Source organism: Perca flavescens, chromosome 14 (assembly GCF_004354835.1).
Source record: "Perca flavescens isolate YP-PL-M2 chromosome 14, PFLA_1.0, whole genome shotgun sequence".
Taxonomy (NCBI): Eukaryota; Metazoa; Chordata; class Actinopteri; order Perciformes; family Percidae; genus Perca; species Perca flavescens.
In genome coordinates this window covers 31,369,478-31,384,708 of record NC_041344.1, presented here as the reverse complement: position 1 = coordinate 31,384,708, position 15,231 = coordinate 31,369,478, and the positions used below count along the sequence as shown (strand labels likewise).

General features: G+C 41.3%; 1 protein-coding gene across 1 annotated transcript in view; it reads left to right on the top strand.

Annotated features, from left to right (window-relative positions):
- LOC114567794 (retinoic acid receptor alpha-A) overlaps positions 1-15,231 on the top strand; it is a 128,149-nt gene that overhangs the window by 51,780 nt on the left and 61,138 nt on the right. Inside the window, exon 3 of the mRNA XM_028596898.1 lies at positions 13,574-13,715. Within this exon, the coding sequence (XP_028452699.1) occupies positions 13,574-13,715 (142 nt within the window). The remainder of the gene's footprint in view (positions 1-13,573; positions 13,716-15,231) is intronic.

Sequence of the window (15,231 nt, the reverse complement as noted above, 5' to 3'; positions counted from 1 at the left end):
TTCTTTCTCATTGGACAACCCACAACATCCCCATAAAAAGTGTTAAAAATGTGCTTGCAAAATAGTGATACATATTACATCCACCTTTTTTTCATACTGTCTGTCTGAATATACCTGTATTCCCCTTCTGTCTGAAACGCTCCATTTGAGCGCCTGTCTCTTTAAGCCCCCCTCCCAAAAAAAAAGCCCAGTCTGCTCTGATTGGTTCTCAGAGTTTCTATAACGGTGCTGTAGAGGCACTTTGTACATATATGTATATATACTGTATTTGGAATAGTTGTGACATCCCAACAGTAAGGAAGTCGTTTAAAGGCACAGTTTGAGTATGGGCTGTGTGCATTTCTTTGTTCGTTAAGCGTTTTGATACTTTCACAGTATTTATATAGCACCTCAACCTGTTTTTAAATCAATAAAAGACATGAGAATCTCCCTTTTTATGATATGGGAGCTTTAAAAGAAACTAAAGCGAAGTCCAGTCCAGCCCACAGAAATTTGCCCCTTTCGTAAAGTCCCACCTAGTCTCGCGTTGCCAGACCTTCCAACACAGCGCTGCGGAGGAAGGTCTGGCTAGTCCACACAGCATTCCGGGATGGGAGAAAAACGTTCTCTGGTTCATTGGCATTTCTTTAAACCAATCACAATCGCTGGACGGAGCCACGGCACCTCTGCAAAATAGCCTCAGAAAGGAACTTGTTTTGGTGCAACAGAAAACTCAGATTGGACAGATAGTCTAGCTAGCTGTCTGTCTGTAGCAATTATCCCTAGTCCTCATAAATCCACCGGAGTTGAGAATGCCAACACATAGAAAGAGTAAGGTGACGGACATCTGGATGAAATGAGGGACATTCGATGGAATTTCCGGCGGCACCTGAATAATCCCGGAAATTACATCTTGTCGATATATAGACTATGTCCCACCAAACAGTGTGTGTAGTCAGTACGAGACAGCCCAGTGCTGTCTGACTGAAACACATACTACCCTGAATTCAGCTGCTGATGAACACATCAAATTACGTACAAACATGAGCTCATTCTTTTCCTGGTAGTCAGTGTGCATCATGGCAGCTTCATTTCAACCCTTCTCTATTTGTCACTTGTTTCATTTGATATATCTGTTTACCCACAACCAAATCCTGAACGCAACACCCTGAAGAAGGCCTGACAAAATCTCCTCACTTTGGTTACACACTCGTGTTACTGTGAGTCCAGGCCTGGCTGTGCTGGATGGGACAGGTCAGCAACAGGTCTGACTCTGTGTGCTGTGTGTTAATGTGTAAGTGAGCAGGAACGGAGGCCTCCCAATCGGAGAGGGAAAGAGCTTATAGATGGCTTCTGATCACTCCGGGGGGGCAAAGACGAGCGCTGAATGGCGAGCGGCGACCTGAAGAATAGGGGCCACAGTGGGGCGTCTGTTAGCAGAGGACTGGGTGATCTGAAACCTCCTCCTCATTCTCCCTTTGTCTTTTCATGCCTCTCGCTTCGCTCTCCGGTTCTCTGTCTCTGCAGCTATTCAGAGCAGGTTGGGTGAGTCACACAGCTCCTCTGTTCAGGCTTTTCACAAGCTATCTCTCCTTTTTTTCTTCCTCCTCTGTTCTCTTCCTCTTTTTTTGCCCTCTCCCTTTTACTCTCACTTCTCCCCCTGATTCGCCTTTCAATCTCTACTGTATCTCCTGGTCCATCTGTGCACTTCAGGTGCTCGGATGGATAGATAAGCACTGATTGGGTTTCGGGGGATTGGGGCGGGGGGGGACAGAAGAGAAGAGTGGGGGTCTGAGAGAGCTGGCTCTTGTTTTCTGCGTTGTAGCTGTTGACTGCTGCTCTGTTTGTGCCTTATCTGTTGAGGTTTCACGTTTGCCACGGTAACAATGCCGGTCTTTGTGTAGTCCGGGTTCCTTTGTTGTCCTTCTGTTCTGTTTCTTCAGTTGATACAGCAGGTGAACCACATCATCACTGTTTTGTGTTTCCAAAAAAACAACTTGGCCCACGTAGGCCTGTAACAATTACATAATTGTCTAATTGTCAATTTTTTTTACGCGCGATTGTGGTATCTTTGTTTAACCGTAATACATTTCTAACATTAACTAAGGTCTTAAGGGGTATGACTATTGGTCAGACTGTTGAACTAAAGCTATGTTAGTTAGTGGCAGTTGAACCTATAAACATTCATAGCAACAAAAATAACAAGGGCGGTTAGAAAAAATGTTTTATGATAATAAAGAGACATGGTTTACTTTATTGGCTGTGTATTTGTGTTATTACATTATCTGGGTCACATGACAGTGATATATAAGCTGTATCCTGGAATTCATTCAGAACTTTAATTTGTCCAAAAAAAAGTAATAAATAAATACATATTTTTTTTAAATTTCACTAAAAGAAACAATGTTATTGTTAATTGTAATATTTCTGAGACAATTAATTGTACAGCAACATTTTTACAGCTCTAGGCACATGGAGGACGGGGTTGTGCATGGAATGCCTTATACACTTAAAAAAAAATTCAACACATTCTCACGAACAGGTTCGTATGATATTGTACGAAAATGTATGCACACCAAGACGTATGATATCCTACAAAATTAGGAGACCACCGGCTGGTCACGTGACGCCAGCTGGCTACGAGCTTCATGACGCCGAGCGGCAGTTGTTTAAGCTGCAGGCTACAGACCTCCGCCACAGCTCGGTCATATCAACAGCAGATAGTACGTGTTTAACTGAAAATGGGTGACTGTGAGCCGCTCGTTTCACAGAGATTACGGTTCAAATTAGTTCACAAAATAGGAGCGTTTTGCCACGATGAAAATTAAGATTAGACACCAAAGCAACTAGTTAAGATTAGGAAAAAGATAGTGGTTTGGATTAAAACACTCCCAATGGACATGCATTTCCTGGGTGAAACTCTTTTGTTTTCCCCGGGAAGCGAACTCCACTGCCTGGCTCGTGCCTGTGTTTTAACACCCAGACGTCCACCCCGACCTCCTCCCTATGCGGCCAGCCTTATTATACCATCTTATAGCCATCTTATACAGCGGCCGTCAATGTAGTGAATATGGCAACAACAACAAAAACGTGGAATGCTTACTTTTTGTAGCTTTTTGAACAAATCGTTCATGAGAACAGGCTGAAAAATGTTGTTGTCAATCTCAAAATGATTGACTTTTAGCGACTGAGAACAGCCTAATAACCATTGCATTAATGATGATGTCTTTAAAGCAAGTGACTCAAGGGAATCGTGAAAGTAAAGGGACATTCTATTAGTTGTTGTATTGTTTTGCACTTGGCATTTGTCCACAGCAGCCGTTGTTAGAAGAAGTTTCCACAGTCTCGATCTAATGCTAAAGCCGCTCTCTACAACAAGTAGTTTAGTTTCATTGATCCTTTCTGGGCGACAATCTGCACCTGGACTATACAACATATTTAGGACCCTGCAGAGTAACCCATTACCAGCCGAGTGTCCATAGTACAGCTGTCAACCTTCCTCTATGATACCATTAGAATTTAATTTATTTTTTTTATATTCAAATTATATTTGATTCGATTTAATGCTCAAATTCAGACTATTAATAACATTTACTACACTACTCATCAGTGGTGGAATGTAAATAACTACATTTAGTAGAAGTACAATGTTGAGGTACTTGTACTTTACTTGAGTCTGTTCTTTTCATGCCACTTTCTAGAAATATTGTACTTTTCACTCCACTACATTCATCTGACAGCTTTACTTACTGGTTACTTTACACATTAAGATTTCTGCACACAAAACACATGTAGTTTATCAAATCTGATGTTTTATTATAAATGAAACTAGCCAACAATATAACGGCCTACAAGTCCAGCTGAAATGATTAGCCTAGACCATTAAACACACAACTGATCCTTTACACTTCCCTTTTTCAGCATTGAGTACTTTTACTTTTAATACTTTCAGTACATTTTCCTGATGATACTTACATATTTTTACTTAAGTAACAATTCCAATAACAAAAAAAGGGCACCGTTTTCAAGTATAAAAAAAGGAATTCCCAGTGTGAATCAATTTATTTTCATTGTGAAGTAGAAAATGGTCGGTGGGCCACCCAGCTCAATCCGCAGGGTACCACTGCTTTATCTTTGACATTAAAACACAGAAACTGGAGTTTATTATTAAAGCAGTTATTGATTTCTTCTCATTTCATTTTCCTAAAATGGGACAGGAACATTTTAGGAAGTCTGCTTTACTCACTGCCCTCCTTCTTTAACTTGTCTTTTTCGCTGCTCACTTGTCCCGCCAGCTCAGTCCCCTTCCTGAACTCTGCTGTGTCTTTCCAGTGAACTGCAGGTGTAAGCAATAGCCTGTACTGGATAAACTGGATAAATATCACCTCCCCCCCTCCTACTCTCCACTCTACCTCTCCTCCTCATTTCTCTGGAACCCCCCTGGGTCTCCTGTGTCCTCTCCACTTTCCACGGCAGTGATAAGATGTCGACACGATTAAGAGCGAAAGCTAATCCGCCGCTCCGCCTCTCTCCCCTCTCGGCTGTACTGAATGCTCAGGCAACACAAAGCGTCGTGGCCGAGTCCAAAGAGCCAGACAGCCAGTCGATGGCAGGAACAGAGAGAGAGGGAAAGAGGGGGACAGGGAGGGAGGGAGAGAGAAAGAGGAGGAGGCCAGGTGGACAAGGGGTTGGATTGTAGCTACATAATTAATGGGCGGCACTTTCGTTTTTTAATCTGTAAATGAGAAGGACTAAGATGGCGCGGCCGTCGCTCTGACACCCTATCCCTGGCCCATTAAGATAACAAGATGTTGGATAATGATCTCGGTTAAGGTGCAGTTTATCAGTCCAGGGGGAAGTGGCCTCATCTCCCAGGTGGCTGGGCCCATGTCCCCTGATGCCCTGACATTACATCTCAACATGGCCTTATCTACACATAGAATGGAGAGAGTTCTGGTATGAAGAGCACTGTACAGTAGTAGTATTTAACACAGTGGTGGAAGAAGTATTCAGATCCTTTTCTTAAGTACTAATACCCTACTGTAAAAAATACTCTGTTACAAGTAAAAGTCCTGCATTGAAAATGTTAATTAAGTAAACGATTGTAAAGTATTAAAAGGGTTAGGGTTAGGGTACTTGACTCAGAATAATCCTCATATTTTAGAAACTGGAAACGATCCGATTTGTCAATCAGTTAAGTGTTTAATCGGCTATTCATTTCATCTGTAAATGTTATATTGTTGGGTAGTGTAATTTGTATTAAAACATTGCATTTTATTAACTACATGCGTTTTGTGGGTTAGGGGTCTGACTGATGCTGTTCTGAGTTGTAAGCATTGTATAACCTGCAGTGTAAAACCTACAAGTTAGAAGCAAATGTTGAAACATGAATCTATTTCATTCTTATTTTGGCAAGTAAACTACGTGCTGTACGGCCATCATGCAAATGCATCCATTAGGGTGGGGAGGAGAGTACCAACATTAATCGGCGTTACTCCTGGCAACTAATGGGGGGAAACAAAAAACAAAAAGACATCTATATGGTTTTCCTAAACATTATTATATAATTATGCCAATGTAGGCATGTCCAGAATAGATTTTTTGGGAAAGGTCAGGGCAGGAGGTAAACATACCATGATGGAATAATTCAAAAAATTGAAATCACAATGTTAAATGTGAGCTATGTGTTCCAGTGTTAAAGGAATACGCCACTGTTGGTTGAAATAGGGTTATTCACCATCTCCTCTATATTTATATAGGTGGGCAAATGCATTTTTGTTTCAGTGCATGCATTGCCTTAGTCCGGCAGACCCGCCGCTAGCTTAGCTTAGCATAGTCCTTTGTTGCCGTTAGCATGTCGTGAGTAAAAGTGACCCAACAACAACAAAAACAATACCTAATTACTTCTTGTGGCCTGCGTATTCACAACGAGTACAAATAGCAATGCAGATTAAGACTAGACAATTTCCTAGGCAGATATTGATTTGGGACTATATTGGGTGGAAGTGGGCTACAGCCGAAGCACCACTACTCGGGCACGCAGCAACTTTGTGTGAGTACAGGTCTAATAAATCCCGTAAAATAACCATGCGTCATGTTTACATGTTTACACTTACTCTGTGGACAGCTGTTTATTGGGTCCCTTCGGCGTTTTTTCCAGTTGACTTTATCGCACCAAAAAAAAGTCGAGGACTACAGGATGGATCAACGCAGAGAAATCCTTGGTAGCTGTGACACAACTACAGGCACGCTCATTTCAGTCGGCGTAAGTTGGCATATTCCCCCACACTAACACCACCAGTTCATGTTGGCTCTCATCCTCACGTCCTCGGGCTGTTGAGCAATCGTAACCTCTTCCTCCTGTAGTTCTATTTCCAAAGCACGCAGCTCGTCTTCTGAAAACTGGTTCCTAGAAGTATGTTTCTGGATCTTGACTGCTTGAGAAGTCATCCTCTTTGTCTCTCACAAAATCTGCCATGTTCATCGCCATTCACTTTCTACAGTAGGAAAAATAGCCAGCCAATATTCACGCCGGTATATTGACGGAAGTTGGGGGGGTTTTCAGGTGCTGCGTGATATCTCTGTGCCCGAGTAGCAGTGCTTCGGCTGTGCTTCCACCCAATATAGTCAGTAGTATAGTAGGAAATCGTCTAGTCTTAATCTGCATTACTATTTGTACTCGTTGTGAATACACAGGCCACAAGAAGTAATTAGGTTTTGTTTTTGTTGTTGTTGGCTCCCTTTTATAGCCTGGTTGACACCAGACCCTTCTCAGTTGTAACTGAGAGTGGGTCTGGGAAAGGTTCATTGTCAGTTCATTTCCAAAGGGGCGTCACCAGTGGACGCCGCTCAAATGCCTCTGTGCGCATTGGATAGTCCTTCAACCAATCAGACGAACGATCTGGGTGACGCTGCGCTTCGGTAGCCATCATGTATGTAAATGTTAACAAAAAGCTGCAGGACATTGGAAATGGGTTTGAATGGGCTCTTCGCCAGACTAACTTGCAGAGCAAATCTCAAATTTGCCGGAAGTTCGTCAGGGTTTACCCAGGCTATCCCTTTTACTCACAACATGCTAACGGCAACATAAGACTCCATTCAGTCATATGAAAGACCTAAAATCCACGTAAGGAGGTTGGTTGGGGTGGTGGATGGGACAAACATTACAGGACTTTCACTCAGGAGACCGGGGTTCCTGTCCCATTCTTGTCCCTAAAACGTATATTTTGTAAGCCAACCCACGATCTTTTCCTAAACCTAACTGTCCCGTTCTTGTGCCGCATGTCAGTTAAACGCACATCCTGCCCAGAGTGCCATAAAGTGACGTGAAGACGGACAAGCGCGTCTACTAAATATGACGCTAAAGGAGACTTTTTGCATCAATAACAAACACTAAAGGCCCCTGCTTTTTTAATATGAACAGCGGTCTTCTCTGTGAAAGTGTTTGTTGGATTTATCGACCCTGACCTCCTCCCTATATGCCTGTCATAACTACTATGGCCAATAGAGGATGCTGCCTAACAATAAACATAAATATGGGTCGTAATACGCTGCTTGCACAGACGACCTATACGGACTGGTAATAGCATAATAACATTTTTAGATTTGATGTGTCTTTTGTCATGTTTTTTACATAGAAATTATTTAGAATTTGGACCAATTTTTACCACCGCCGCATCTTCCATATATGAATAGAATATATGGTGATATGAGGCAATGCAGTTATTAATTAGAGTTTAGTTACAACTGTGTGTACGGGAAGCACTTAACATTTAGTGCCTCTAAATTTGATCTCACATAAGCATGGATGTGTTTGATTGCTTTAATTATCCGTGGTTGTTTATGGAGGATGTTAGTGTCCTATTGGATTCAAACCATGTATTAAAGAAGTACAATTTTGACACTAAAGCTATTCAGCTACTTTAAAACAAAATAGCGAGAATACCTCAAATAAACTGATATAATTGAACTGCAGTATGTTGCAGACAGGTAATGTAGGATGGTAAACTGAGTTTTGAGGTGTGATTCATTCTCAGTGTGTCCCCACAGCTGAAACCTCTGATCCGATCATTTATTTAATCCAACAGCAGCCTCCTCCACCCCACCCCTATGCTGCACTCTACCTAGGTAAACACCTTTTTACAACACTCAGCTCAAGGGTGTCCTTTGATGGCACATTTATAAGTTTCAAAAAAGTAAACCCTGCAGGACACGCGCTGGCAAATATCAGAGCAGTCTACACTAGGTCAACACTTGTGTCCTGTGGCGGAGGAGAGGAATGAAATGAGAAGAGGAAGACAGAAGAGACGCAGGATGGAGAAAAGAAGAAGTACAGATGAGCAAAAAAAAGGAAGGAAGAAGAATGAAATCAAGGCAATCAAAAGAGCAGATGTGATGATTGTGTGAGTCTCAGACACTGGTGTTTCCCCAGAGGCTTCTAGCATCTGTTTACTACTGCTGCTGAGAAACCACTGGAGATGCACAATTACAGCCTACACGAAGTATACTGAGTTAAGTTTACTTAGGCTACATTTACATTGCTACGTTTTGGTTTTTAAGCAGAGTTTTGAGCCAAAAGCAATCTGTGCTTTTAGCTCCAGTAGAAGAACTGACAAAACTGATGTCTGTTCAAACTAACATGCCCAAACCGCATATCTTAACAACATTCTTGTAAACAGGGCATGTGCGTGCCCTGTAAACAGGAGGCAGCATGTATACTCTGCCTGTTGCTGGTAGTTGCCATGGTAACGTTAGTAGCTTAGTCTCAGAGAATGAGACGTCATGACCCAATCAGGCAGCGAAACGTCAGTGTCGGTGTTGCCAAAGGTCTCCGTTTGCGGCCGTTGAGAGTGCAACACAACCCCGCTGATTCCAAACCAAAATGGGTCAGAAGTGTATTCAAATGTCTCCGGTTTAGGGGCTCTAAAAATGCCAGAGCAGGGGGAATGAGAGGTGTAAACGTAGCAAAAGGTGTTTGTTTTTCAACCAAAACATAGCAATGTAAATGTAGCCTTATATACGTTTCATTTACGGGATTGTTCCGGTGCCGCTGGAGGTTCTGCCGGATTTCCCTCACCTTCCGCTTTCTTTGTGTTGGCATTCTAAACTCCAGTTCCGATTCAGAAATTCAAATTATATTTATCTTTTTTTTTTGTTAAATTCTCATCACACTCAACAGCCATTTTAATTCCAGAGCTCGCCTCCCTACGTGCACATGTTCCACCAAAACGGATTCCTTCCCAAGGCTATTTTGCAGAGGCACCATCGCTACGTTCGGGGCTTAGTGCTGCTGTAGTTTCTTTCTGTTCTCATTAAGTAATTGTTGTTTAACTTAGTTCACACTCACAAAAGTGTCCATTTCTATTAGCAAGTGCTGTAGTAGCGATTTGTCTCAGAATATAAAAAGTAAACCCCAGGAACACGCTTCGTTTTTTCAGAAAGACACTGGCATACTGACTCTGCTGTCAGCCTCATGTGTACAGTCAATGTGTAAGCTCTTTTTAAAATAAAATCCATATTATTGATTATTTGAATTTTGCCTACATAAATGTAACAAAAAATGTCAGCCTCTTATATAATGTTTTGATAATTCTCTGTGGGTTTGTCACTACATTTCCCTGTATACATAGTCATTTGATCCTTTGTGGATTTGATTAATTAAATATTTAATAAGTCCCTGTTACTCTGGATAATGCAGAGACTTACTGGCCAGAACATCTCTCAAAGACGTTTTTTTTAATTTTTTCAGTAGAAAATACTCAAGGTGGGCCAATTCTTTGTTCGATCTGGGCCTGGTTTGGTAACGCTTCACCTCTCATTGCAAAGACAACTTGAACCAACTCACTGCAAATGCTGCATCGCTGGTCATATTGCACAAAACTAAGTTTCTTATAGGAGTACACATAATTTTGTCAGGCCAGAAAATGTTGTTCCCTTTCCCCATCAGTATATATATATATATTTATATATTTAATGTAATAAATATCAATAATGCAGATGAGGAAAGTTTAAATGAGAAGCATTGCAGCTCAGGCCTTGAACTGTCAACAAACCTTCCCCAAATAGCTGAAGCTCACAAAATGTAAATCTGTCTTGGCAAACAGTCTGCAGCAAGTGCACAACACGCCAACTGCAGCAGCAGTTTAACCCCCAGCACACTGTACAGCACTTATCACACACATACATTTCCAAGGCTAAGTGACCTGCATGCGCTCAGCTTTGAATGACATAAGTACCTGAGTAGCCTTGGGTTCTGCACCCAACCTGAACACACTTATATGGCAGCTGATGGCGATGCAGGCCGCTTCCATGCTCATCCATCACACCCCACAGGTAATGTCCACGAACATGCTGGGCTTACATCAGCCAGGATAAAGCCCTCTATTAAGAAAATGAATAATGCCATCTTAGGGGAGGTGACCTCGGACCGACCACGTGTCATCAAGGCTGACGCACGATTGGCTGCGTTTGGTTAGTGTCTGTGCTACTGGGGGGGGTCCAGAGGTTGACGGATGCTCGAGGCCGGGGCGAGATGGGCTACAGAGTCAGCCGTTTCAGTCCTGTGATCTAATCTGTTACCCATCATGCATCCTGCTTCACTAATGAAAAGGCAAGGTCCCATCCGTCACAGGCAGCGACGGTAAATGGAATTTTAACCCCCACCCCCCTTTAACTGAACGAAGCTCCTCAGGCACAAACGCCTTCAAACATGTGCAAACAGGGCCTGGATGATGGACGATCATTGCAAAAGACCCCAGAGCAACGGCAAATTAATATCAAGAGGGAAAAATCAGTGACGACTCCCGCTTCCTTTAGATGCTCCTCTGCTTTCTGTCACTTTGCTCGGCAGCAGACGTAGCAGAGCTCAGCCTCTGTTTCTGTGTACTGAGACAAGCGTCACAGCTATAGAATGAATTTAAAGTGTGTGCATACTGTGTTGACCTTGTGCACTTCTCTCTTTGTCTGTTTAGTTTGCAATTTTTTTTTTGCAAATTTTCTTTATCGTGAATTGTAAAGCTAAGCTGCTTTTATGAAAATGGTACTGAATAAAAAGAAAGTATAAAAAAAAAGAAAGGTATTCAAAAAGTTGGGGAGTCAAATATTATTTACTGTCATTTTGTACCAGAAATTATGCTGTCCATTCATCATACTCCAAAGCATATGTGCAATGTCAGGTTTAAAATTTTATTTTGAAGCATATGGTACTGAGTTTTTGTTTCACCGTCACCTGCCATTTTTCCCAGTCACGAGAGTGACAGGGCTAGGGTTAGGGTTAATCCTGCCCCCATGCAAAGGTATCCATCAACCAGGGCTCACAAAAATTAGCCATGAGCTCCGCCAGTATTCCCAGAATATACCCTGTTCCAGGTTTATTATCTGTCATTTAGTGTGTGATCATTTAATAAACACAATTCTAGTTAGATTAACTATCACATGAACAACTCTAACTCAGATGATTGATCACCCCCACATCTCACTGTTAACAACACAGCCATTGTCGGATGAGATCATATCTGACCGATACAATGCTGTCTACTCATACTAACGGATAACTTTTCACACCTACATTGATTGATGCCTTAGGCTACGTGGTGTCCTTGCCTAATGCTAGTGCTATGCTAATGCTAATGCTAACTATGTGTAACATGATTTTCAAAACTCTTCATTACTTTTATTCAGGAATTTTGTCAGGAGTCTGTCATGTAAACCCGAAAATACAAATAAAAATTCATTAAAATCATGAGCTCAAGTGTCATTATGAAACAAACAAAACAAACACAATGACTGCGCTTTAACATCAGCAACATCCAATCCAATCACTCCTTCTCGTGGCTGCCTGCACTTAACATGAATTTCAAAACTCCACCGAGCCACCAAAATTATTAATTATTTTTATTCAAAAACTCAACTGTCTTAGCCTGACAAGCCAGACCCACATCAAAATTACATTTGCTAACGATAGAGTGCGTCTAGATTTCCAGGCTACAACTGTCTGTCATGTAAACCCGAAAATACAAATAAAATAAAAAAATCTGAACATCCCAGCTTTAGATATCGACTGTAGAAATGGTTGGTTCACGTCATGTCTGAGAGTACTGAACACAGGTTTAGATTTCTGTGTGGCTGGAGGGACATGTAGTTAAACTCTCCTGGCTACTACTCAAGAGTCTGCTCTTGAGACTTTGTTCTATTTTTCGGGACAATTAGGGCAGGATTTGGGATTTGGGATTCGGGACAACTGCTTCTGGTCACCCTTAACCTGACTCCGCCAGATGGATTGCTTCGCATTTGCTCGGCATATCCATCTGGGAACTTTCCGTTGGAGAACTTTTGGGAAGGGGCGAAAATCCTGGTTAGCTGATTGGATAAACCATCTGTCTATTACCACCTATGTTGGTGATAGACAAATCAATCAATCAGATCAAACTCTTGCCAAAACCAGTCGGGAGAAGAGCAAAAACATATTTTCCTCAGAGAAAAGCCGCCAGTGCTGTTTTTTGCTCTTCAATGAAGAAATACTTTCTAATTTGGATAGAACTTGCGCAATCTCATCCATGGAAGTTGCCATGTTGTTTAGACTGTTACTTCTTGTTGCGTCACACCTAAACCCGCTTCAAAACCAACGCTGACTGGTCGGTCGTTTGGCGAACAGCTTCAAATTTTCTCTATCTCAAGAAAACTGGAGCTCGGGAGATCAGGACGGTCTCACAAGGCTAGGTCACCCTACTTGCACACGTTAAAAGCTTGAGGCTTTTTTAAGGCCTCATAAGTATACGTCATCACCTTAACTGAAGATTTATGAAATTCAAGGACATTCAATCTTCCGTTAAAGTTTTTTTTTTTTTAACCAGGATTGAAAATGTGATTATCATGGCTACATCATTTTAATTTTCTTGTCAATCTTAGCAATCTTAGAGTAAAAGATAATTGAGCATGATGTGAATCCCTGAGCTCAATACCTCAAACTGTGATGATCCTGTGTCTCAACACAGCTCTTAGACTGTCACAAGTGTTGATGGAGCTGCATGGCTTTGGTACTTATTTAATGATATCTCTTTTACAGTTAAACATTTGAATGAGCCCAAGACCTGTTACTTAACTGCTGTTCTACTGAATTACAATGAAAACATTCTTTTGAAAGAGAAGTAGCTTTGGTCTTCCACAGAAGCTCAGTGTCACCTTCAGACGTGCTGCCAACCCCCCGCCCCCCCGTCCCTGAACCAAAGTCCTCAGTTATTCTTCCATGCAGCACCAGCCATCTCACTCATTTGATACCCTGAGCTTCTTCACTCTCTGTTCCCACAAGTACTCTTGTTTCTGAGCTTAAATCCAGCATTTGAAGCACCACATCTCCCAGCAGGGACTCCTCAACTGTCTTTTCTCTCAGCCTTAATGGCAATGAAAAGATAAAACATCTTGCACATTGTTATACAGGCTGTCGGGATATTATGATATCCAGTGGCAGGAGAATTTCAGTGGAGCTGTGTGGAGGTTTTTGAAAATAGGCGGCTACAGAAGATTAGAGGGAAAATTAGGTTAACGTCGTGAGAGTCCTCTTTTCATGAACACCCCCCCTCTCTGTCTGTTTCCTCAGGGTTTTTTCCGCCGAAGCATCCAGAAGAACATGGTGTACACGTGTCACCGGGACAAGAACTGCATTATAAACAAGGTGACGAGAAACCGATGTCAGTACTGCCGCCTGCAGAAGTGCTTCGGAGTGGGAATGTCCAAAGAGTGTGAGTTTTAGACCCAATTTACACAGCATGTAATTGAATTAAATATTGTCATGGGTTTGAAAGAAGGGGTTTACACAGGTCTCTGCTGTTTCAGAGGCTTTTCCAAACAAGAATACAATTCAGGGGAATAATGATTCTTTATTTTAAGAAGAGGTAGCAATGAGATGATGTAATTCAAGTTTAATTCCTGTTGTGAGAAAGGTCACAGTCTCCCCATCGCTCCAGACAGATCTGATGTTTTTGTCTGCCGCCATTTTTCATCTCATCAATGACGTTTAACTCACATGTTTCATGTACGTCATTGACTAATTCACGAAGTCTGTTCCCATTGCACTTTGTCACACTTTTCATTTAATCAATACACTGACTTTTCCACCTCAGCCAAGTGTAAAAACTTTATATTAAGAGATTTTTCCCGTATCCTCGCACAAAATGCTCTAATCAGCAGGGCCACAAGGAATCTGTGGACGCAGAATTTTCGGCAGATTTTAAACAATTAAAATAAAACTCTAAAAACATCTCCACCCCAGCAAAAAATAATCCACTAATTTTAGATTTTTATTCTGGATCAACGCTGAAACTTTAAAAAAAAAAAAAAGATTCTGTTTGGGTCTGCTAATCAGGCATAAGGACAACAAACCCTGTGAAGTTTTCAGGGCCTTTAAAGGAGAAATCTATTTAAATTGAGATGCCTTTTCCACAGAAGACATGTGACAGTAGGAAAAACACAGACAATATAAAATGAATATTGGCCGAATTCCATTTAGCTCCTTCAGTTTCAGGGTCCTGGTATTGTTCATGCTGGCTCACTGTCACACTGCTGGGACACCTGAATAGAACTAGGCTATCGTTAATGTTATTAGTAACACCTGTGCTTTTCCTACTCTGCAAAAAACTCTACTCTGTGTTTTCACCCACATTTGAGGTCCCTACACATTAGGCTGTTATATTTTCTGCTACATTAAACAGTATTCAGCATTGTTTACAGTGCACACTAAAAAAAGTGTAATAGAGTGTGGATATTAAATACATTTGAACTGCTAATCCAAATGCCTGTGTTGCCACAGTACATTCCAAGTGGTATTTTTAAATTGGACATTTTTATTATGAGCTTTTTTAATCTAATTATCAATTGTTTTTTTAACATTAGAAATTCAGTACCAACACATTCCATGATCAATTACTATTTCCCCGCTTTTTAATTCTCTCTAAAACATGCTGTAACAACACCTGTGTTTATACTGCACACTGTCACTGTGATTTATCATAATTGATCCCAATAAATAGAGTATTTTGTATATTATATAAATATATATTATATATTTTGCCTTTATATATTATAAGTATATAGATGCAAAGACAGAACATATAATGCATAGTACACCATAGGTGTGAAAAGTCATCCATTAGTATGAGTGGTACTAATCCAGTAACAACCTTACCCAGATGATGAATCATCTGAGATAGAGCTGTTCACGTGATAGTTTCTGTAACTCATATTATTCAATCTTTATTT